The sequence below is a fragment of the Hyperoodon ampullatus genome (genome assembly GCF_949752795.1).
Source record: "Hyperoodon ampullatus genome assembly, chromosome: 19".
Lineage (NCBI taxonomy): Eukaryota > Metazoa > Chordata > Mammalia > Artiodactyla > Ziphiidae > Hyperoodon > Hyperoodon ampullatus.
This window is the reverse complement of record NC_136932.1, coordinates 19160398-19184026: the sequence shown is the minus strand read 5'-3', so window position 1 is coordinate 19184026 and position 23629 is coordinate 19160398. Positions and strand designations below refer to the sequence as shown.

At 56.3% G+C, this 23629-nt stretch overlaps 3 protein-coding genes across 4 annotated transcripts; 1 reads left to right on the top strand and 2 right to left on the bottom strand.

Moving 5' to 3' along the window:
* Positions 1-839: 839 nt before the first annotated feature.
* On the bottom strand, positions 840-14626 carry GGA3 (golgi associated, gamma adaptin ear containing, ARF binding protein 3; the record flags this gene model as incomplete). 2 transcript variants are annotated; one of them, XM_079725051.1, is made up of 17 exons in its annotated part: positions 840-950; positions 1192-1302; positions 1433-1602; positions 1915-2138; positions 2350-2645; positions 2908-2978; positions 3338-3577; positions 3867-3983; positions 4085-4166; positions 4738-4875; positions 5608-5688; positions 5823-5926; positions 6146-6269; positions 6954-7052; positions 8449-8524; positions 8650-8734; positions 14587-14626. In XM_079725051.1, 17 exons carry the CDS (start codon positions 14624-14626, stop codon positions 840-842), a joined length of 2169 nt encoding a protein of 722 aa, XP_079581177.1. The 2 variants fall into 2 exon arrangements, with proteins under 2 accessions (XP_079581177.1, XP_079581178.1); XM_079725052.1 differs by lacking the exon at positions 6954-7052.
* Positions 14627-14915: 289 nt separating this feature from the next.
* MRPS7 (mitochondrial ribosomal protein S7) lies at positions 14916-17958 on the top strand. Its single transcript, XM_079724955.1, has 5 exons — positions 14916-15013; positions 15558-15749; positions 15865-15928; positions 16294-16461; positions 17327-17958. The coding sequence occupies exons 1-5, from the start codon at positions 14931-14933 to the stop codon at positions 17546-17548; spliced, it is 729 nt and encodes a 242-aa protein (XP_079581081.1). The 5' UTR covers positions 14916-14930; the 3' UTR covers positions 17549-17958.
* A 151-nt stretch (positions 17959-18109) lies between these two features.
* Positions 18110-21752, bottom strand: MIF4GD (MIF4G domain containing). Its single transcript, XM_079724954.1, has 6 exons — positions 21667-21752; positions 20736-20867; positions 19751-19860; positions 19394-19549; positions 19180-19302; positions 18110-18639 (listed from the first exon to the last, which is right to left on the bottom strand). Exons 2-6 carry the CDS (start codon positions 20821-20823, stop codon positions 18412-18414), a joined length of 705 nt encoding a protein of 234 aa, XP_079581080.1. The 5' UTR covers positions 20824-20867; positions 21667-21752; the 3' UTR covers positions 18110-18411.
* Between the last annotated feature and the right edge of the window lie 1877 nt (positions 21753-23629).

Here is a 23629-nt window from a genome sequence, read left to right as displayed (position 1 = left end):
GAGCAAGAGGTAGTGAGAGGATGGCCTGCTCCCGTAGCAGGAGGCACACTTTTCCCAGAAAGTGCTGAGGACCTGCTTCCGGAGGAGCAACACTGGTTCTCTTCCATCTTCTTTCCTTCCTATCTGCAGTTTAGGCTGCCATGAGGCCAAGTTCTACTGTTTCTAATAGCTTGAGTTGAATTCCTCATCCTACTGCGATGTCCATAGGACACAGCCTGCCACCACCAGGGACAAGCACACAACTCATCATCCAGTGGCCACTCCAGGATGACGCTGTCCATGGAGGGCAGGGTCGGAGATCTGGCAGCATACCAACTCCTTACTCTGGGCCCAGGGCCGTTCAGGACCATTGGGCTTTGCCCACCTCCCTGGAGATGGGAGCAGGAGCCTGCCAAGGGGAAGCACGGAGCAGCAACGGGGAGCTGAGACCTCTGGGGCTGTGAGGACGTGGTCCTTGAGGGAGGGCCCTGAGTCTGTCTTTGGAGACTTCCCCCTCTGTGGCATCGGAGGACGCCAACACAAGGGGAAAAACCTACTCCAGCCCTGGGTCCATGTTCCCAGGGCAGGGGTGCAGAGTCGGGGGCCACTCCCCACCCCTGATGCACGTGGCCACTTCAAGTCACACAGGTAGATAAAAACAGGTCCTTTTAGGGGGCCAGAGGAGGAGAGGTCACCACAGCAGCAGCTTGGCTCCTGGCAGCAATGCCCAGGCCCCCTGTTCCACATCAGAGCTCTTACGCACTGCAGTCAGGATGTGAAGAAGGACTGGACCTGGAGAGCCCCCCGTCTCAGGGCAGCCTGCCTGGGCTCCACAGTGCAGATGACAGTGTCCTCGGGGGTCACAGGCTCCCCCACTGCTCCACAGGGGGGAACTGGTCCACCTCCCCCACCTCCGTGCTCAGCTGCTCCCCCAAGGCGAAGGTCAGCCTGTACCGAAGCCTCGCCTTCTCCTGCGGCAGAGGAGCAGCGTGTGAGACGCTCTCTTCTGCGATACCCTTGGGGCCCTTTCTGTGCTGCGGGACAGGCCCTGCTCCTAACCACCTCGTCCTCACTCAGCCACTGAACCAGGGTAGAGAAGGGACGCGTGTTAATGGCTGTGGTATCATGACACTCCAGGTTGGGAAGTGATATTCCCGAGCCCTAATCTGGGGCAGCCGGGGCTTTAGGCTGGGATCCCCAGTCCTAGCTCACCTTCAGTGGATTGGCCAGCAGCATGACCTGGGTGATGGCTGCAGGTGGCTGGATGGGGCTAAACGGAGAGAGTTCTGTCCCAGAGGGTGGCTGCAACTTCACTTTCATTGACTAAAGAGAGAGAGAGAGAAGCTCCTTTGAAGAGAGACTGCAGGTGCCCGAGATGGAACTGGGATTGGACGCAGTGGGTGCAAGATACAGGTGAATTCCGCCTCTGGAGGCTCCAGGAAGCCGGGGGTACCTTGGGCACTGCAGCCTGCAGCACGATGCTCTTGATAGGCAAGGGAGCCGTATTTAGCATGGACACCACCACCACCAGCACGTCAGGCCGTCCTGGAGGACACTCCTTGGCAAAATGGAAGAGGATGCGGAAGCCATTTTTATCATAGGCTGTCACAGGAAGGGCGCTGCCTGTAAAAAGGGGGCACGTGAGTGTGGAAGGAGAGGAAGGCTGCAGACAGCCAGCAGAGCACCACAGCCAAGCGGGAGGCACGGCGACCCTGTGACAGAGGCTCCCAGGAGTCTGGGGAAGAACTTCTGCAGGACCTCCCGAGAGTGCATGGTGGGAACAAGTACAGGCTGAGACAGCGGTTAGGTGGGCCACGTGCGGCTCTAAGGGACCCCGGCCTGGAGAGCCTGTACCCTCCCACCCCTCTCATGTCCCCCACACGCTGCAAGTTGTGAACCCCACCTCCCCTCTCACCCCAAGCCTCCAACACTTACTAGGCTTGATAGACTCCAGGGGGACGTGGACACTGGTCAGGGAGAGCTCGGGCCCCTGCATGGGGCTGCCCTGGGACTGGAAGGCAGGTGGCTGGAAGAGAGGGCTGCCGGGCCCCGTGGAGAAGGGGAGGGGAGGTCTAGCTGAGGTGCTGGTGGGGAGCAGAGGGGAGGTGGCAGTGCCAGCGAAGAAGCCGGAGGAGATGGGTTTCACCAGGCCTGAGGTCCTAGGAGGCAGTAAGGAGGACAGGGCACGTCAGAGACAGGCAGAGCTGCTGGGCTGCCCCTCACTAAGGCTTCCAGGCTAGAGCCAGTTCTTCCCCTCCCTAGCTTCCAGATTCCAGACTAAGAGGGAACACTCATGACCCCTGCGGAGCTGCCTCTGGCTCTGCCACGCCCGGGCCTGCTCTCCCCACCAGCCCCTCTCCCAGTCATTACACTTTGGCCTCTTCTAGAAGCTGATCAAGGGCGTCCAGCTGGCGCACGGTGCTGTCACCCAAAGCTGAACCATGGTGCCCGGGGGCCGCAGGCTCAGCCTTGGGGGCCGAAGCTGGGGCCAGGCCGGTGGAAAATGAGAAGGAGCCGGCCGTGGGGGCCGGAACGCTGGCTGGGACCACGGGGGCCTGGGAGTTGCCTGCGGGGGCTGCTGAGGGCTGCAGGAGAGGCCCATCTGAGAGGCTACAGGCACCAGTTGCGGGTTTGGGGCCGAAGAAGTCCAAGTTCGACGGTTCGTTCTGTGGGGAACGGAAAGTGTGAGCGAGCGGCAGGGTATCTGGGCTCTCCACCCCCCACCCCTTTACTGGGGGCCCTACTGCAGCCCTTCTGGACGAGCAGCCCGTGTCCTCCAAGGACAGGGCAGGGAAAGCGCCATATCCGGCGTGGTGCCCTAAGGGGTCAAGACAGCAGACAACTGCAGCTGAGGACTAGTCGGGGAGCGGGAGGACAGTAGGAAGTGAAGGCTGTCGAGCCCTGCAGTCATGTCACCTGTGCCCCTACCTGGAACAGGGGCCACTGGCTGTTTCCAGCTGTCTCTCTGGGAGGAGCACAGGGGGCTGGGTCGCTGAGACCTGAGAGCAGAGAAGACGACTGCGGTGAGAAAAGGCTCTGGGTTTGGGCAGTCCCAGCCCCACCTCACCCGAGGTAGGGTCACGTGACCAGCGGGACGTCCGTGGGTGACAGGGTGGAGAGGTGTCCCCCAGGCGGCCTCCAGAGGGGAGCGGATCCGCTTCTGTCCTCACGTTGAGGGGGCACCTCCCGGGGAGGGTCCGCTCTGCTCCCGAGGGACACTGCACTTGGCTCTCTGCCTCCAGCGGACGCCTCCTCCCCAACCCTCGCTAAGCACATGGGCCCCTCAGACCTCCCGCTCCCACGCACCTAGCTTCCCTACCGGCCCCACCAGAAGCCCTTTCCAGGCCCCAGGACGTACCCAAGCAGAGTAGCTCCTCATCCAGCAGGCTGAGGGTGTGGCTTGTGCTGCTGGGTCCCGGGGGGGCCTCAGCCTGGCTGGACGAGTGGCTGCGCCCGGGTCCCAAGGCCTGGGGGGGCGGAGGGAGGATAGGGATGCCCGAGGAGCGGGGTTCGGGGGCCAGCACTGGGGACAAGCTGCTCAGCGCATCCAACTCGGCAAGGTCAATGAGAGTGCCTTGGTTACTGGAGCAGTGGTTTCCTGCATGGACGAATGGAAGGGGACAGGAATAATTAGGGGCCACTCTAGTGACTGCAGACTGCACAGAGGGAGGGGGAACCCTGACACAGCCTCTGGCCTAATCCCAGAGCACCTGTGCCAGGGGAAGGCTGAAAAGCCAGCGGAGAAGGCAGGCAGGGGAGACCCTGTGCAGACCTCCCAGGGGGACTGCTTGGAGTGGCTCAGAACCCCCTCGGGCCCTGTGGGATGACACGCTGGTCAACCTGCACCGCGGCCTGGTGGTGGGGACCGGGGAACCAGAACACTTTACCTTCAGAGTCAGGAATGGCTGAGGTGCCCACCTCACCATTGATGACCTGCCCTTCGACGACTGTTTTATAAGAGTTGATGACCCGGGAGAGGTTGTCACTGGCCTGCAGGATGTCCCCTAGAACGGAGAGAGACTTCTCACTCCTGGCTGTGACGGCACCCCACCACACACACGCATCCCAATTCCCAGCCCATCTCTGTCACCCCCTCTTCACTCACCTAAGCTGCTGTCGTTGTCCTCTGTCTCACTGGCTAGTTTGAATAACGTCCGCCTCTTGCTCTCACACCGATCCAACAGCTCCTAGAAGAGACCCAGGCAGAAAACCTGGAGCTGGCAGGGTCCTTGGGGAGCACCTAACCCAGCGTTCACGCCCAGTCGCGGGCTCCCCTGCGACCACGGTCAGTTACTGGCAGAGCTGGGCTCGGAGCACACATCTTGCCACCAGCCTCCACCACTCTGTGTCACCCAAGACGCCTGTTCAGGCGGAGAAGTCACCAGGACAGTATGTCCCTTCCTGCCTCCCAGGCTGGCACATGCCTCAGAATTCAGAGTATCTATGTGACCGAGGGCTGAGGTGAGCATCAGGGGCACAGGGCTGGCCTCTCTGCCCAGATGTCCCCGAGGCAGAGCAGGGGCACGCCCCGAAGCGGGTCTGCAGAGTCGCATAGATGTAGGGGCACGTGGAGCACGCGCACCCTGCGCAAGTCAGCCATGGCTCGTGTGCAAAATGGGGGTGCCACTCCCCTCTACCTGGCTGCTGTGCCAGTTAAGAGGTGAGGGAACACCAGGTGTGTAGCGGCGTCTTAGGGCTGGGACTCGGTGAAGGCTGGCTCCCTTTCCCGGAGCCTGGACCTCCCAGAGCAGGGCCTACCTTCATGAGCTCTTTATCTGCCTCTGAAGAATCCTCTTTGCTGTAATGAAGCAGCATCTCGCTGAGCAGCTTCACGTTGTTATTAACCTCCTCTAAAGTGTGCAGACGCTTGGTCACCTTCTGGATCCGCGCCTCATCCTGCATCAAAGAGGATCCAGGAGAAAGAGCTCAACTGGACCCACCCCACTGCCCCCCAGAATCCCAGGCAAGGATCACACCTTCCCAGAGCACACGAGAGCAGAGGCCAGTCCCACGGAAGCTCGTTTCAGTGCACGATTTTTTTTTTCATCCCCCCCCTCCCCGGGCCACTTTCCCCCCTTGGTGTCCATACGTTTGTTCTCTACATCTGTGTCTCTATTTCTGCCCTCAATGCATGATTCTTGGGACCCACTGGCCTCAGACCCAATCTACAGTTTTTCTTTTTTCTTTTCTTTTTTTTTTTTTTTTTTTTGCCTACGCGGGCCTCTCACTGCTGTGGCCTCTCCCGTTGCGGAGCACAGGCTCCAGACGCGCAGGCTCCGGACGCGCAGGCCCAGCGGCCACGGCTCACGGGCCCAGCCGCTCCGCGGCATGTGGGACCTTCCCAGACCGGGGCACGAACCCGTGGCCCCTGCATCGGCAGGCGGACTCTCAACCACTGCACCTCCAGGGAAGCCCTACAGTTTTTCTTTCAAAGCAACAGCCCTCCCTACCCCCAAACTTGGCCCCAGCTACTCATGCTCCTCTATCCCATTCTCCCCCAGAAGCTCCCATGCTCCTCCTTCCAGGTGAGGACTGGGGACAGGGCAAACAACAGGCGCAGCACCAGGGGAGGGGACCTCTGCTCTGTGGCCACGGGATCCTCCACCCCAAGGCTCGGGACCCACTCACTTCCTTCACCATGGACTTGATGAGCTTGTTGGCCTCCTGCAGGTCGTCTGGGTTTTTGCTTTTCAACAACTTGGCTAAAAGCTGGAAGAGGAGGGTATCAGAGGTAGAGGGACAGGCAAGTCCCCATGTAGGGAGAACATAGGACCGGAGCTCCCCACAGCACTGAGCAAGCCCGCACCTCATCTGAGGACACTGCAGGCTGGAATGCACTTTACCTTGGACTTCTCCTCATCATCAAAAACAGGGTTTTTGGGACGAGGTGGCGGAGAGGGGATCAGTGTCCTGTCCATCGGGATCAGCGGGTCAGACTGCACAATGCCTGAGATGGGACGGGGCAGTGTTCGCGCAGGCTGGGCCGCGCTGTTGCCCTTCCTCACGCAGCAAGGGGGCGCTCCCTGGGACCAGGCCTGTGGGCCGCAGCCCCCTCATTCCCTCACAGCCCAGCCCCTCCCGCTGTCTTAGGCAGACACCCCTCATTCTCCCTGGCCTTGGCCAGCCTTCAGGGCTGCTTTGAGGCTGAGGGAAGGCAGGCGCATACCCTGTCTCTTCAACATGTGGTAGGCGTCCTTGATCTTTGATTCTTCCGGCAGGGCCAACGTCCAGCTATAAAGCAGCTCAATAACCTTGGTCTTCACTTTCTCAGACACCCTGTCCCCCAGGTACTAAGAGGCAAAAGGAAATGGGAAAACTTAGTGCAGAGACAGACGGAGGGCTCTTCACAGCAATGAAATGGTCGCTAGCTGGTTACAGTCCTCAAGCTTCCTCCAAACCCGCAGGTGTGAGGTGGGAGTGCGACAGCACTGGGAGGGGAGGGCAGGAGACGGCCTGCACACGGCCGTATCCATCCGGCATACAGACGGTGGTGAGGCCGGGGACTGGGAGCTCCTCACGGCGTTTCCACACAGTCTGCCAGAAACAGAACTGCACTTCCTCTCAGAGGAGTTAATGAGAACCTCTTTGCTATGAAGAACTGTTCCCTCTGCCGTAGGTGGGTGCCCAGAGCTTAGGCAACACTAGCGTGCGATGGAAGCCGGGTGACGAGGGAGGCCAGCTGCTCGTGTCCACATGAGACAGGCGAGGAAAAGTGACTGCTGTCACTAGAAGCCCAGGGTCCAATGCTACACAGGCCCTCCCCTGACATGTGCGCAGCTGCTGCCACATCACCTGTCACGTTTAGGCTGGGAGCCCTGTCTGGACATCCTGCTACTGTCAGAGCCTAGCTCTCTGAAGACAGGATCCAGGGAATCTCAGATCCATGGAGATGCTGGTCTGTGCAGTGAAAGCCAGTAAGATGGGGTGGGGCACAAAAGAAGTTCCTAGAAACGAGGAAACTGCCACTGACTGACCTTTGGAGAGACGACTTTGATCAACTCATTCAAAAACCGGAACTTTCCCACTTCGTTATGAAATCTCCTCCCACAGTTCTTCATGCAGGCCTCCAGCACCTGGACCACACAAAGGCGAGGTGCTCAGGCTGGGACCTGGCACTCGGCCAGACCCCACACAGAAGGAGCGCTGAATACATACTCACCCAAGGAAGGAACTAACCAGGAAAAGAGGCGTGCACTGCCCCAGGGGACATCAGGGCAACAGGATTACTGACGAAAGAGTCCCTCAAATTGTAAACCTCTCCTGGGGAAGCTCAACAGGAACTAAAGTAAAAAACCCTGAGACCCAGATACCAAGACAGATCGAGTGTCAGTCCTGGAAGGTGCCTGCCTGCAGATTCTGCCCTTGTGTTTTACAGGTGAGGAGACGGAGACCCAGAGAGCACACGCTTCTCTCAGGGTCCAGGGTTCTTTCCATAAGCTGATCAACGTTTTGGGGAGGTGGGAGAGAATTCTGTTAAATTCTGTTTTCTTCACTGCAGACGGCACACTACTTTCCCTCCCCCGGCCCCCATCTATTTTCCTTCTGGGGCCCATAGGACCTGCCTTAAGTTTTCCTCCAAGGAGCAGACCACCCCAGTGCTGCCCCCTTCCCTGGCTTCTGTCTTTGTAAAGAGGGGTTTTTCAGCTGCACCACTGCTGACATTTTGGGCCGGTCACTTGTTGTAGAAGCCTGTCCTGTGCGTTAGGGGGTGCTCAGCAGCACCCCTGGCCTCTACCCACTAGATGCCGGTAGCACCTCCTGACCTGTGACAACCAAAAGTGTCTCCAGACATCGCCCAATGTACCCTGGGGGACAAAACGGCCCCCGGTCAAGAACCACTGTTCTAGGGCCGTCGCTCTCCGGAGGACACAGCAGAGCCACGTGCCTGGGCTAAGTGCCTTTTCCACGACCGTGTTCCCCTCTCCCGGTTTTCCAGGAGCTGAACGAAGTCAGGAGAGAACCTGGCCCCCTGGCTTAGGGGAGAGCCCGGGAGGCACCCGAGTGCCGCACATGGCTCCACATCCTGACCCCCCTTAGTCTGAATAAACGCTAGGATCTGCCTGTTGGTGTGATGCCTTCACTAGTAACTGGCATTATTTTTAGCTACAGGATGAATTACACTTGGCCAACTCTTACCTGGCAAGACAGCTCTGTCAGCCTCTCTTCAAGAAGCCTTCTCTGAGCCTCACCCACAGCCCAGGGCCCCTGCCCCTGGTTCCCTCCCTCGGCCATTCTGCTCTTCCCACTAGACCTCGTGCCCACGCTTCAGCCATCCGTGAAGCTCAGTGCCTGGCACAGGGGCACACACGTGTGGAAGAGCTGACTGAGCAAGGTCCAGGTATGTCTAGTTTGTATCGAGGGTGTTCAGCTGGCTACGGGTGTGAGCCCTGACCCCCCCGAGAGATCCCAGCGGTCTCATGGGGAAAGGCCTGGGCTCATGAAGATCCACTGTCAGCACGAAGAACCTACCGTCAGGGCCTGGACTGCCTCCCATTCCTGCGGAGACTGGATCTTATGAGCCAGCAGTCGGACGGCGATCTGTGGCCTGGGAGACAAGCAGAGCACGCTTTCAGGACGCTGACCCGAGGCCGTCTGGCTAGCCCTCCTCGGCCCCAGTTGTTTACTTTTCCAGTCACTACCTCTTACTGCCCCGACAGCTGTGAGACTCACCCTTCAAGCTCTCTGTTGATCTGATCACAAAAGCCAATTATGTATTCCCAGTCCTCCTGGCGGTTGGAAGGGTTCGTGGCTTTATCTTGGGGCAGAACAAAGAAGAGTACGGTCGTTATAGGGTAAGGAGAACAGTATGGAAGGTTTTCGTCACACTTTCTAGGCACTGATGTGAAGAAATTTCCTCTCTAGTAGAAAAGACTCAATAGTTCAGTCAGAAAGCAAGTCAAATACAAATACCACTTTCTGTCCAATATTTTGAAAGTCACAAATGAAACAGAAAACAAATCCTAAGCCTCTCATTTTAAGGCAAGCTAACAACATTTACTGAACCCCTCTAAGCACCAATCACTGTGCTATCTGTCCCTGGGGTTGCAGAAACAGAATCTGAGCTTGAGTAATCTGCACCCTTAAGTTTTGTTTTGTTGTTTTGGTTTTGGGTTTTTTTTGGCTGCACCGCACAGCATGTGGGATCTTAATTCCCCCAACCACTGGACCACCACGGAAGCCCCAGCACCCTTAAGTTTATTATTATTTGTTTATTTATTTATTTTTGGCTGCGCTGGGTCTTCGTTGCTGCGCGCAGGCTTTCTCTAGTTGCGGCGAGCGGAGGCTACTCTTCACTGCGGTGCGCAGGCTTCTCACTGCGGTGGCTTCTCTTGTTGCGGAGCACGGGCTCTAAGTGCATGCGCTTCAGTAGTTGTGGCACGCGAGCTCTAGAGCGCAGGCTCAGTAGTTGTGGCGCACGGGCTTAGCTGCTCTATGGCATGTGGGATCTTCCCGGACCAGGGCTCGAACCCGTGTCCCCTGCATTGGCAGGCGGATTCTTAACCACTACGCCACCAGGGAAGTCCCCACCCTTAAGTTTAAACGGTCTTCCATGATCAAGGACAAAGACAAGCGTTGAAGAGTTCTCAGAGGGTCACTGAGGGTTTAAATTCCAGGAGCTAAATGCCAAGTCTCCTAATACTTGGTGTGGGTCCTCTCTTCTGTTATCCCCAGAACCTGTGCTTATAGAGGATGGCCCCAGCTGAGGGTGGTTAAATGTGTTCCCATCTCTGATTCAGATCTTGGAGTCCGCCTCTTCTAGAAAGCACTCTCAAGCTGTTTGCTAAATTTAGGGCTTCAGTTCAGAAGACAAAAGGAAGACTGAAGGCGTGGATCCTTTTTTAAGTACCAGGCTCCTCCTGCAGATTTCCACAAGGGCCAAAAGCAGAGTGAGAGCCCGGAAAAAGCCCTTCCCGACAAGGGGTGTTGTTAGACGTTCCTAAATTCTGATTTTTCGTGACTGTTTTCTTAACTTCCTTTTCCCCTAACATTAAAAGTCACTAACGACCAAATCCTAACAGGGACTCCTAGCCACCTCCTACCCCTCCAACAGGAGTCACAAGAATCAGCAGACACCAGCTGGCAGCAGAGGGAACACCTGCAGCGCCCAGTGCTGCGCGTGCGTGGCAGCGTTTCTGCTCTGGTTGCAAGAAAATTCTGATGGTTTAGGATCATATTTGGAGGAAAAAAGAGATGTCAGTCCTCAATCTGGAGAAGAGAATTAGCAGGCCCTGCAAAATGTCATGCTTGAAGGGAAGGGAGATTAATTCTATCAAGAGTGGCTATTTATTGCCACAGGGACCTACTAGCTGTTACCCTCCAGAAAAGCCCTGAGTCTCTCCCACCAGGTGTCTGAAATTTTCTCAGGTATCGGCATGGCTTTGTTACTAATCCCTATCATTTGAGATGCTTAAAGTTCTCATGACGTTAAGAGGCTGTAGGATACAAAAAGATGGTCTGAGGAGCCATACCTACACCTGTCACTATCATCATTTTGGGGACAGTCACATGCCTCGTGATATAAGAAAAAGAAGCCCACTCGCTTCCACTGTTTACAACTAGAAAAGCATCTTACAGATGCAGTGTACAACATGGACAGCTCCTCCCCACACGCGGGCATTCACCAAACAACGTACTCTGCCCGGGGCTGCCGTAACTCCTGTATCATTTCTGCTCCCAAGAACACTCCCACTTACTTTTCACTTATGTTCAACATCTCTAGAATCCCACTCCCTTTCCCCTTGACAGATCTTTTTACTGCAAACCCGCAGGGAGCTCTCTGCCTACACATGAGCACAAAAAGCCCTGGTTTCAGCCATGGTTGGTCCCACTTCCGAGTATATCCTCCGACTCTCCAGCCAGCTCAGACAGCAGACCTCAGTCACCCACGGGAACTGGAAGAACCTCTGGGGATGATTCTGGGCGACTCAATCGTGCCATCTGCCCACTGCCTCGCCAGCAGACTCACAACTGTCACCCCCTCAACATTCTCCTTCACCTGGCACGGAGGTGACACCAGAGCCTCCTCTCAGGTCCTGCCTTCTAGAACTGCCCCTCTGGGCTCTACTCTGATTCAAGGTTTCTATTTTTGAGGCTCCGTTGAAAGCCTTATTCTAGTCTGTGTCTTTGCCTCTATGTTTCCTGCTCTCATTTTCAACTTAGTTCCATCTCTAGCCTTGACTGTCGTGGGACCGTTGCAAGCAGGGATGGAAACAGCAGCATTGGCTACGCCTTCCCAACGCGGCTCAGAAAGTCCAGTGATGACAAGTTCTATGTAGCAAATGACGTAGAAATAAGCAGAGGCAAGGACACAGATGGAAAGGGAGTCAAGAGTCAGCCTTCAGTGCTGTGGTCTTGAATCGAGGGAGACTTAGTCACTCACCAAGTCTTTGTTAAGCAGCCATAGGAAAACTAAGTACATAGCGTGGTAGGCCCTGGAGGGACTTCAGGAAAAGTACAAGATTCAGATCCTACCCTTGAGGAGGTCACGCTCTTCTGGTGCAACACATGAGAAATAACCAGAGCAAAAAACAAGACAAGGTGTAATTATAAGTGCTAATTTGGTGCAGAAACGAGTCTAAAAACAAACTCATCACTTCTACTTCCTGGCTTCCCTGTTTCCATAAATGGTGCCACCATTCAAAAGCTCCTTTTGCCCCACCCCCAGGCACCCAGGTTTGAACACTCCTTCTTCCCTCTCCTCACTCATTTTCATCAGTCAGTCATAATCCCTTCCTTCTCGATTTTTTTCTGGGGGTGGGGGCGCATGTCGCACAGCTTGTGGGATCTTACAATAGTTCTCCCACCAGGGATTGACCCGGGGCCCTCAGCAGTGAGAGTACCGAGTCCTAACCACTGGACTGCCAGGGAAGTCCCCTCAATGTCTTTTTAAAACTCTCACTTCTTCTTTTCTTATTCCTTCCCCGACCTCCTTACTTCTCACCTGCTTCCAGAACTTCTGCTCCAACCCATCCTTCGTAAAAACACCAACATGAACCTTCACAAAACACTAATTTTACCAGGCACAGTAGGAGTGGGGACCTCCTAACTGTAGACACGCAAACTTCTTGGGCTGGAATTCAAGCTGGTCCGGGATCTGGTTCTAACTTCCCAGCTTTCTCTCCCACCACACTCCCACAGGAAGCCCCTGCCTGAACCAGCCGAACAGCTGTTACTGCGAACCCCAGACGTGGTCTGCTCCCTCCACACCACCGTCTGGTGTTTTCTTAGCCAGTTTTCCCATTCCTTAGGGCCTAGCTCGAGTGCCATCTCCCCACTGGGAGAACCATCTTCCATTCCACTTGTTCCCAATTTCCCAAAGAAACTGTCTGCATTTTAGCATTTATGGCTCTTGCTTTTATCTTTTTACTTAAAAATGCTGTATCCACTCCAGCATCACTTTCATCAAACTGAAGGCAAAGATTGTTTGAACTTCTTAATTTTCATCACACCTCACACAGCAGGTAGTCACTAGACGCTGATCAACTGCTGTAATGCAGGACTTTGGAGAAGGCCGAAATCAAGAGGTGGTTTGTGGGGAAGGAGATTCTGGGGTGCATTTTACAGCATGTAGTGGAGCAAAGGGGAACAGGGCTTTCAGATCAGGAGAGGAATGTGTGTTGGTGGGACAAGAACATCCAACTGACCAAAGTAAGGAAGAATATCAGGAAGCCACAGAGGCAGCAGTAGAATGACTTAACTAAACAGAAGTGCTCTCTGGGAGCAGAATGCAGAATGGACTGATAGCGGGAGGGGAGAGGCCTGAGACAGTGGGCCCAGCAGAGGCTTCTGTAATAATTCCAGCAAACTGGGACTTCCCTGGTGGTCCAGTGGTAAAGAATCTGCCTTACAAGGCAGGGGACGCAGTTTAGATTGCTGGTCAGGGAACTGACCACATGCTGCGGGGCAACCAAGCCCATGCGCCACAACTACTGAGCTCGCGTGCCTCAACTAGAGCCCGCGTGCCACAACTAAGACCCGACACAGCCAAAAATAAAATTAATAAATAATAAATAAATCTTTTTTAAAAATTCCAGCAAACCACGGAGTGACAAGGACATAGACTAAGATGGTGCTGAACTCCAAGCACTGGTTCGTTCAACTGGTACAGTTCACACCATTAAGTCATAGGAACCAGGAAGGTGGACAGAGGGTAAGAATGGAAGGAATCTTAGCACTGCCCCAAGTGTCACTCTAAGTAACAGGAAGGGGTCAAAGGCCAGTCCCAGCTCTAGTCTCTACAGATACCATCCCTCTCCCCCATCACCATCTCCACTCTCCCTCAGAAACAGGTCAGTCTGCTCTTCCAAACTAACACTAAGCCTAGCCTATTAAGCTCAGCTTAGGTCATTTAAATCACTCCAATGTCCCTCCCCATTAATATCTATGAATGGAACCAATTCCAGTGTGCTTATATCCAGTTGGGTGGCTCTGGGCAAGTGAATTGATGAGAGGGTGCCCTCTTTTTGTGAAATTGTGACAGTAGTACCTACTTTGCTGGGACACTTGATAAATGAATTAAATGAACGTCTTTGGAGCACTGAGCTCCTTGGAGGACAGTTCCATATATACAGAAGGCTTTGTGACCTGCCTGCAACTGCAGATTTTGCAAATGTAACTTAAGTTCAACCACCTGAACAGGGTTCCTTATTAAGAAAAGTCAGGCAATTGGAGAAAACAGGCATCACCTCCAAGAGCCTGCAGGCTCTAGTAAATAACAGATACTGCACAAGGCAGTATCTAGGCACCTTGCCCGTCTTATCACCCTGTCCAATTTGTCTTCACTTAAAGAGGCCTCCAGGGGTCTCCTCTAGTCCATAGTGAAATCAACGTATTAACTCTTCAGCCAAATACTACCTGCTAAGGTTAACCCGTATTTCCTTAACAGCAGTATGAATTAGCAGTCGTAGCAATAGGCCGCTATAACTACACCATTATGCTGTGCCCCTCAGCTTTGCTCTGAGTAGGTTACCAGCGAATGACTCGTGAAGACGTGCGGTGGTGGGGGAGGGGAGCGGCCGCCCCCACCCCCCAACATAGCTTTCACCACGCTTTGGTCACTGCAGGAAGAAGGTAGAGCTCTGTTCTCTCTGTCTCACTTTGGATTACTCTCACTTCAAACATTCAGCCTGCACGAAGCGGTCACTTCTCGAATACATGGTCACAATTCTGAAGCTGTGTGTGTATGCTCAGCGACACCCACCGCTCCCGGAGTTTCAGCCCAAATCCAGAGCTTTTCCCTTCGTCAGGGAGGCGCAGGGGGCCCGGAATCAGCCGCGCGCGGCCCCACTACAGTCTCCCCCAAGCGCCGATGCATGCCAGCCCGAAGCACTTGGCTATCGCTTTCCCGGAGCCCGCGGGGACGGGACAGGACCCGAGCTCACGCCGCTGCTCGCGGGAGCGGGAGAAGGCGCCGTAGCACGGGGAGCAGGGGCCGGGACGTCCTGCTGGGGAAGGGGCGTGATCGCGGGACGCTCGCGGCGCGGGCGAGGCCAGGCGCGGGCTGCCTGGCGGCGCCACCGCGGGGCCCGGGGACGGGGCAGAGAGGTGCGGGTGGGGCGGTGCGGTTCCGCGGCTCGAGAGCAAACAGAATCCGCCGCAACTACTCACTCAGCCAGGACTCCAGACTCTCCCCTTCCGCCTCCGCCATATTGCAGCCGCCAGGACCGGCCCAGCGGCCTCAAACCTCGCGAGAACCTGAAAGAGACAAGCCGGGGCGGGGCCTGCATTGGGGCCTGAGATTACCGAGCGCCGCGCCAGGCTGCGACGGATAATGGGAGAGCGAATGTTTCCTTTTGACTCTTCGCTTTAGACCCCGGAGTGAGAGACTCTTAAGGCTCAGATTAATAGGGTGATGCACAGAGTTAGGACCCTGTAGAGCCTTTTCCCCGTCTTCCGTCACTCGCTCAGGCACGCCGAGGGCAGCCTCTCTAGGGTCCTCGTGGCCAGCCAAGATGGCTGCCTCCGCGGTGACGGCTGTGCGAGGGTGGTCGGGCTTGCTGCTCGGCGTGCGGAGTGTTGTCTGGAGACTTCCAGGGTGAGAGGGCGGCGGGCAGCTGGGAGGCCGCTTGTGTCTTCACGGAGAGACCTGCTGGGAAGGAAGGGGGAGCCACAGGCAGGCCTCGCGGGTTCCAGGAGAGAGCCTGGGGGCCGGGATATCTGAGTCCAAGCCACTTTAACCAGCCGCGTGACTTTGAGTCAATCTGAAGGCTTAGTGACTGCTCCCAGCCCGAGGGGTTCTCACTTGGAACGGCAAGTGCGATCTTGGTAAAGAACCCAGAGGTGGGATTTTCTGTGCTGGGAGTTGGGGGGAGAGATGCATAGGCGGGTTGCCTATCCTCAGGTTCAGGAGCCTGTCCTTACCGTTGGCACTTGAGGAGCAGACTTTCCTGGCCTGTTTGGGTGAGATCCTCCTACCTCTTGGGACAAGAGCCAGACGTTTTGCGGTTCAGCTTTGGCTGGCGGTGTCCACGCTGCTGTCACTCGTCGGCGGATTGGCACACATGCCTATCGTTAAGTCAAGCCTTTTCACTTGTGGAGTCAGCTTTTGCCCTTCTCTTCCTCTCCCCCTCGCCTCCCAGGCTAACCCAGGTGAGGTGGAGCCGCTATGGTCCTGAATGCCAGGATCCCCAGATTGACAAGGAATATTACCGCAAGCCCTTGGCCGCGCTGACTGAGGAGGAAAAGTATGAGAGGGAGCTCAGGAAGACTCAGGTTATCAAAGCTGCCCCTGCGACGAGAACAAGCTCTGTGTTTGAAGACCCAGTGATCAGGTTAGAAGGAAACAAATTTTTGTTCTGCGGAGTGGGACTGTACCAGGGAGGGTCTGCAGTAGGGGTTCCCTGATACAGCCCTGGCGAGCTGAACATGTTGCTTTTCTCCTTGAAGTAAATTCACCAACATGATGATGAAAGGAGGAAACAAAATACTGGCCAGATCCCTCATGACACAGGTAACCAGTACCTCTCTTTCTCATCTTTGTTTTCCCCATAGCTTTGTACTTGGCTCTTTAATTTTAACATAAAAAAGAATTCATCCTATACTTTCATTAAAATTAACTTCCATGTACTTATGTATGGAATGGGGGCTTTAAGGAAGTCCTGCAGGAGTCAACCACTGCCATTCCCTACCCCCATGTGACAAATCTTAGCCTGCTCTTTCTGTCCTAGTCCAGGATCTTTGTTTCAGAAGTGCTGAGGGAGTAGCTGCACAGCTACAGAAGAACAGGATGATGGGAGTAAGGGGCAAGGTCCTAGCTCAGCTGGGTTAACCTTTTAGGGAGCCTGGGGCAGCCTCTTCCACTGTATCCCTTTGCAGACTCTGGAAGCTGTGAAAAGGAAACAGTTTGAGAAGTACCACGCTGCTTCTGCAGAGGAACAGGCAACCATTGAACGCAACCCTTACACCATCTTCCACCAAGCACTGAAAAACTGTGAGCCTGTGATTGGGCTGGTATCCATCCTCAAGGGTGGCCATTTCTATCAGGTGAGTGGTCAGGGCGGGAAAGCAGGGCTGCTCATGTGTGAAACAAGATGGTGGGGGTGGGTAGAGTTGGGCCAAGGTTGATAGCTTTCTAAGGACTGGGGAGTGTCAGGATCAGCTCATCTGAGTCCCATAGTGTAAATATTACAGGCAGAAGATGGAAGAGAGAAAAAAAAAAGTATCCAAGTGACCTCTTTTGAAGGCCCACCGCACCCCGCCGTTCTGTTCAGCATTCTGTGTTCTAAACTATAAGCTTCTCATGGTGAGGGACTATGTTTATATCTCATGTTTATACACCAGTGTCTGGTGTAGTGCTTGAGTGATGCTTCATCACCATTTGTTGAACTGAACTAGGTGTCTCTGTCATGCCATTTAATATTTCATCGTCATAATCCGGTGTTCTTGTCTTTCCTTTTTCAATGTAAACTTCATAAAGGTAGAGACTTTTTCATTAACGTCTGTGTCCCGAGGGTCGGCATGGTACCTGGCACATAGTGGGGGCCTGGCAAATGATCCTTGGACAAGAGGGTCTTCTTTCTACGCACGCATGATCTCTGTTGGCTAAGTCATGCCCAGCTGACAGGGCTTTTCCCAGTGGTGCCTGTATCAGCTTGGCTGAGCTCCCTTTAGAGGTGCAAGAGGCCAGTACTCAGGGAGTGCTTGCTCGATGAATGCCTGATGTCTGCTGCACCGAGGTCAGCCAGGGGTGAGAGAGGCTCAGAGGGGAAAAGACAGGCCCCCTCCTCAGCAGCCTTGCCAGGGCTGGCCCAGAGCGGACCTGTGGCTGCTTCTTAAGAGCTCTAGGAGGAGGGAGGCTGCAGTCCTGGCAAGTTCTTAGACTAACGTGCCCGTGTCCAATCTTTCCCAGGTCCCTGTGCCGCTAGCCAACCAGCGTCGCCGCTTCCTGGCCATGAAGTGGATGATCACTGAGTGCCGGGAGAAGAAGCACCGGCGGATGCTGATGCCGGAGAAGCTGTCCCAGGAGCTGCTGGAGGCTTTTCACAACCGGGGCCCTGTGATCAAGAGAAAGCACGACACACACAGGATGGCCGAGGCCAACCGCGCACTGGCCCACTACCGCTGGTGGTAACGGGCGGGGGAGCCGGGAGGAGCCCAGCGCGCTGCCTTAAGGAGCGGCGTGAGCCACCGCCACGTCGCGAAATACCTGTGGGTTAAGCGTATACTTGCCTTTCAGGGGCCGGCGGGCCTCATAAGGATGGAGCAGCACGTTTATTGCTTGTTAGTCCTTTCTCGGGGGGCTAAAACTCACTCTCCCTGCCCCATCTCCTTGCAAAGAGGGGACATATCAACTTGGATTTTCCCCAAGAAACTTAGGGCTCATCCAGCCCTTCTCTTCCTTCAGCTTGGGGTGGACCTTTGGTTGATACGAAAGGAAGCAGTTTTAGTATCAGAAGAAGTTTATTAGAAAATTCTCATCCTGAGCTGGTGTAGCATGTGATGTGGTATTGCCATTCATTAAAACCAACTGGAGGAAACGTGCTCGGTTCCAAAGTGGTCCTTATACAAAATGTATAAAAAGCAGTTTCTCGTGTGACTCTACTTCTCCCCTTTGATATCCCAAGCACCCCACCAATGGCTCTGGGTACTCATTTTACAGATGGGGAAACTGAGGCACCAAGATAGCTATTGTGCCAAAGGTTACATAGTGCAGTGCTTGTCAGGAGGTGCCCTTCTTTGCCTGGCCCAGGTCGAAGGTGAGGGGAGAGAAACGCTGATGGGACCGTGGGGCAGGTGTGCTTGGTGTCTTCCCCAATCCTGGAATCGGAGCGAAGGTGCTCAGGGCGGGACCACCGCGTACGTGGGAAACATCTCGGGTGCTTTTCAAAGTCTGGAAGGGGAAAAAGTCTGGGAGAGGCAAAGACTCCACTGCCAGGTTGGGAGGTGGGTGGAAGAAAGGCCGGTGCTGCTGAGGAGGAGGCCTGATTTGGAGGCCTAGTCAGAGACCTCGCTATAGTAATACTTGTGCGCAGCCGGGGTCGTCTTCCAGCCCGCCGCCCGGAACTCGATGATCTCCAGCAGCAGCAGCTGGGCCAGGGAGCTGAGGCCGGTTGGGAGCAGGAAGCCATCCCGGATCAGGACAAAGAGCTCATCCATGCGCTGCCCATTCATCTTCTCCAGCTGCTCCCCGACCCGGTGCAGCTGCAGCACCAGGCAGTCCACCTGCAGGGGGCAGCAGGAGGTGACCCCGGGCAGGGTCCCCCATCACACAGAGCAGCTATTTACTGAGCACTCGCCGTGTGCCAGGCACTGGGCTTAGCCCTGTACACGTGTTTCCCCCCTTCATCCTCACCCCACCCAGTGGGTGCTGCCCACGTCTTACATGAAAGGAAGCAAGTTCAGAGACTTGCTTAAGGTCTGTCACCTGGGCCAGGCTGGACTCAGGCCCTGTTTCCAAACTGCTCTGAACCCCACTTTCATACCCCCTCCCCCCAACCCTGGTGTGGTTTTGGGGTCATCTGTATCCACAGCTGGCTGACGCTCTCACCAGTCCTATCATAGGTTGGCTTTCCTACTCAAAACCTCTGAACCAGGAGGTTTTGGCTGCGCTCTATTCCGGATAAACTCCAGGCCTAGCAGCTTGCCCTGTGACTGTGACAGGCCTTAAATGCCCCCACCAGGCTCCTGCCCCAGCAAGTGGTGCCCTCGAAAGTCTCCACAAACAGTGGGCGGGCATTCTGAGTTAAGCCAGAGGCAGCCCACCTCACAGCCTTCTGTGCTAAGGCCACGCACCTCCTCCTCTTTGCTCAGACTGTCGGGCTGGGCCAGCCGGAAGAGGCAGTCGTAGACGGGGTTCACCAGGGCCATCATGGGCATGTTGTTCACCTACAGGGGGAGAGCGGGGGCCAGAGCCTGGCTTAGTGGCACAGGAGACAGGCCATCTGTGCCGCACAGGATGTGGCTGGCAGGGCCTCACCCTCAGGTAGTCAAAGATGTTGCAGATAAAGGTGACGTAGCAGACCCAGCCCTGCAGGGAGCGGGCTCGAAGCTGCTCCCGAGCCTGGTACTCCTGCTGCAGCCGGTTGAGGAGTCCACGGCGGAAGACACTCTGGCCTGCTTGCTTGCTCTCTGCCTGTGAGCCAGGGAAAGGGCGGTGAAGGGCAGTCACAGGGCCGTCGCAACTCCACCCAAGCTTCCAAGGCCGAGGACCCTGCTGTCCTCCTCTCTCGCCTCTGAGGCCAGCCCTTTGCATCTCTGCCCTGCTGGCCAGGCCTCTGCCCACTCCTGAAGCACCTTCCTCAAAGCGTCCCCTTCTCTACCAGCCCCACCCAACCTGAATGATGGCGTAGCACATGCGTCCTGCTTCCTTGCTGAATACACAGTCCTGCAGAGAATGGTCCACAATCACATTGGCCACTTTCTCCAAGTCCACGGCACCTGGATCTAGGGTAAAGATAGGTGGGGAGTCTAGAGCTGCTTAATTATCACATTTGCCTCCACCTGCTTCTGAAGGATTCGAGATGTTCACAGACGAGCACTCCCATTATACGCTTCCATTTAAAGAGACCAGGAAACAGGAAACCACACAGGAGCAGCTGCAGCCGTGGGCCTCCTGATGGCCCAGTCAGAAGAAACAGGGAGGGTTATGTGGCTGTTAGAGAATCAAAGAACGCTCGTTTTTCTAGGACACATCTTTTCCTAGCCCTGGGTTGAGGATGGAACACCAAATGACTGCCTTTGACAGCCATTTCACAGAAGAAAGTGTTCTTCTAATACACACACTTGAACCCCTGACAAGAGCGGGCCAGGCAGGGCCTCCCCACAGGCTCAGCTTGGCACGTGATGGGCACTGCTAATCGTTAGCTGAGTCAAACTTCTGTTCTGAAAGTGCCGCAAGAAGGCACTGGTCCAGGACAATTACTGTAGCTCCCCTGCCAAGCAGAACACTCCATCCTGTGTCCGTCAGGCAGCTCTGCACGTTCAAGAGAGCTGGCTGCAGCAACGCACAAACCAGGTCCAGCGTAAGGACCTGAGGGGCAGGAACTGTGTTCTCTGTGCCTCACTCCCCTCTCATGGGCACCTAGACTTTAAAAAAAGGCTTTACAATCTGAGGGGGTGACTCTATGATTCACACTGCCAAATACTGGCCTAAATGTAGCTTGTCTTCCAGTTCCAGAATTACGTTGCTGCCTCCTATTCTGAGAAAGTGAAGGGAGAGGGGTGGGCAAAGCCGGGCGAAGGCTCAGTACTCCAGGCCTGGCCCTTTGGCCCCTTCTCTGTGGCTCTGGGCCCAGGCTCAGAGGGCTCCACATGCTCACCTTTGAGGGCTGTCTTCAGCAGCTGCTGGGTCGCTGCATCAAAAGACTGGATTTTATACTCCTCTCTCCTGGGCTCCCCCATGACCATCCAGCTGCAGCAGCTCTTCCCGAGGTTGGGACTAATGACAGCACCTGGAGAGGAGAGGCAGCGGGAGAGGCCTCAGGTGTGGTGCACGGGGCCAGGGCTCCCAGCTCTCCCGGCCCGCGGCAGGGCTTGAGACAGGTGCTCCTGGGCAGTCCATGGCATTCAGTGGTTGGCTGGGTGCCCGCCAAGCTTGGCTTCTGGTGGAGACTGGGCACCAGCCAGGCACCTGCTGTTCAGTTAAAGAACCCCTGTAGCTTCTGGGATAGCACAAGAATAAAGAGATGAAGGGTGAATGCGTCTACCCTCCAGTCCCAGCAGCAGGCAGGGTTTTTCTCAGCTGATACCAAGGGGTGGGGTGAGGGTGGATATGTGGATATTAAATACTTCCCCTGCCTATATATAAGCCGACCTGGAAGCTGCTGGTTCAGCATGGCTCCTGGCGAGCGAGAGGGCTGGGGTCTCCACGCTTCGGACAGCTCTGTCCCAGCAGGGGTCCAAGCCCCTCTCCGCAACCCTCTCCTTCCCTTTAGTCAGAGTCCTCGGCCCAGAAAGCCCTCGGGGTGGGGCCGGCCAGAGGGCTGGGTGCAGAAGCGTCTCTGCCACCCTGACTCCCCTCGTCCTGGCCAGCTTCTCCCCGGGACGGACTAGTTAAACTGGCCTCTCGAGTGGCAGAAACTCGGCCCTGCCCGCTCAGGACTCCCTGAGAGTCCTGAGTTCCATTCTGGATCCTTCCTTAAGGAGGGGAGCGAGTGACGTGTCCCCCAGAGGTGGTCCCCTTTGGAGTCCCCTCTCCGCACTCGGTGCCTCCCCCATGGCCAAAGGAGAGGTCCTTAGGGGTCTCCAGACCTGGGCAGCTTCCCGAACGCCCTTCCCGTGGGCTGGAGAGTTGGTGGGAGCGCCAGGACCCACCTGCCGCGCCGGCGCCGCGCCCGCGTGCCCGAAAGCCTTTCGCGGGGCATGCTGTGCGCGCCGCGCCTCCGCAGCACTGCTGGCGCCTCGCCGCCGCTTAGGTCATTTCCTAGCGCGGTGGCGCGGCGGGACCCGGGGCGGCGGGGCGGCGGGGCGGCAGGGCGGGGCCTGGGGCCACCTCCCCAGCGCCACCTGCCGGAGCCCCGACGTCGCTGCCCTCGCCGCCCGGCCAGGCCCGCCCGAAGGCTCCTGGCATGGGGCCGCGCAGAACGCCCGCGACACTGCTCCCACCGCCCCTGTCCTCTCCTCACCCGGTTCTCCCAGGGGCTATCCGGGACCACACCGGCTGCTCGGTACTGGGGCGGACCTGCTCCTCAGCCCGCATTAAGCCCTCGGTCTTGAGCGCTAGCACTCCCCCTCTCCCCGCCCCACGCCAGGGCTCAGGTTAAAACGGGGTCAGGGGACTGGCCCGGCCGCACGGCGTGGGAGGGGCCTGCGGAGGGCGTGGTCCGCAGCCGGGCGGCGGGAGAAAGGTGGGAAGGCAGAGAAGAGGGCTGGAGGGGCAGAACTTCACAGGTGGTGGCCGTGTGCTCCCCACTCCCACCCCCTCCCCCCAAAGCGGAGAAGGCAGGGAGGTCGCAAGGGCTGGATCAAGTCCACTAAGCCGCTCTCCTACTCCAAGTACAAACGATATTGGTAAAATAAGTTGAAAATCAATGGGCCAGCCCAAGAGAAAGGATCCCAGTTGCCAACTTGCGGCGCCCAAGGTGTTGGGAGTGACCCTGAGGTTGAGCAAGCCCCTGGCTCAGTCCGTCTTGGTCGGGCCGGGGGGAGAGGCGCGGGCCCAGCAGCCCAGACAGGGCCACCTCTGAGGTCAGCCCTGGGTTGCAGGAGCGCATACAGAAGAGGCTGGAAAAGAACTGTCTCGTCCCATCGCTTAGACGAGGAGGAAGTGTTGATGGCGGTTTCCTGTATCCAAAGCTCGCTCCTCCTGTTCAAAGAGCTGCCAAAGTGGTCACCAGAAAATGAACGAGGAAGACAATCTCAGCTGCAGCAAAAGAAACCAATGAGTGGGAGAGCTGAAGAGAACAAAGTTTACTTCAGTGGAATTTCATAAAAAATACATCCAGGCAGCTGCCTCCCTGCAGCTGCAAGCCCTGCCTGCCAAAAACCCTGTGGGTTTGGGAGCCCTCCAGCCACAGGTGAACCTTCTTAATCAGCAACCAAGAGCAGGGAAGCTTCAGGATTATGGGGATCAGACACATCACAAAGCCCCAGACCAGAGACGAAACAGTAATGGTGAGAAAGGGCCCAGGATCCATGGGGACCGAGAGCCGTGACACCCACCCAAGACCTGCTCAAAGGCTGGAGCCGGGGCTGAGGCGAGGTCAGGCTCTAAGTCCTGCACGGGGCTCCCCCTGCAGCCAACCTCTCAGGCCAGGCTGCCCTGGGGCTGGCGAGACTTGGGGTGGAAAGTGGTGGGTGTGTTCTGTAGATTTTCCTCCTCTCATACCCCTGTGCCTCGATGGGTGTCTGTCTTGGGTTCCTGTGCCCTGACAACTCCTGGAGCACCAACTGTGCACGCAGCAGGCTGCCTGCTCAACCCCCTCTTTCTGGGACTATAGAGGATGCACACAGCACCACGCTGGACCCAGCACGAGCACCCTGAGCAGGCAGCAGATGCTCACTGGCCCAGCTGTAAGCTCCCACCCACCCAGGAGGGCTAATCCAGCCCACGGAGAAAGAGGAGTGATCCCAGTAGATGCGGGAAACGGGCTGCTGCCCTTATCGGCGCCCCCTCCCCGTCAGCACATCCCCCCACTGCCTGTGGGGTTGCTGGGGTCTGCTTTCCCTAGAGGCCCACGGGCTGCGACCAGCCTGTCCAGGGAGAGAACAGCCC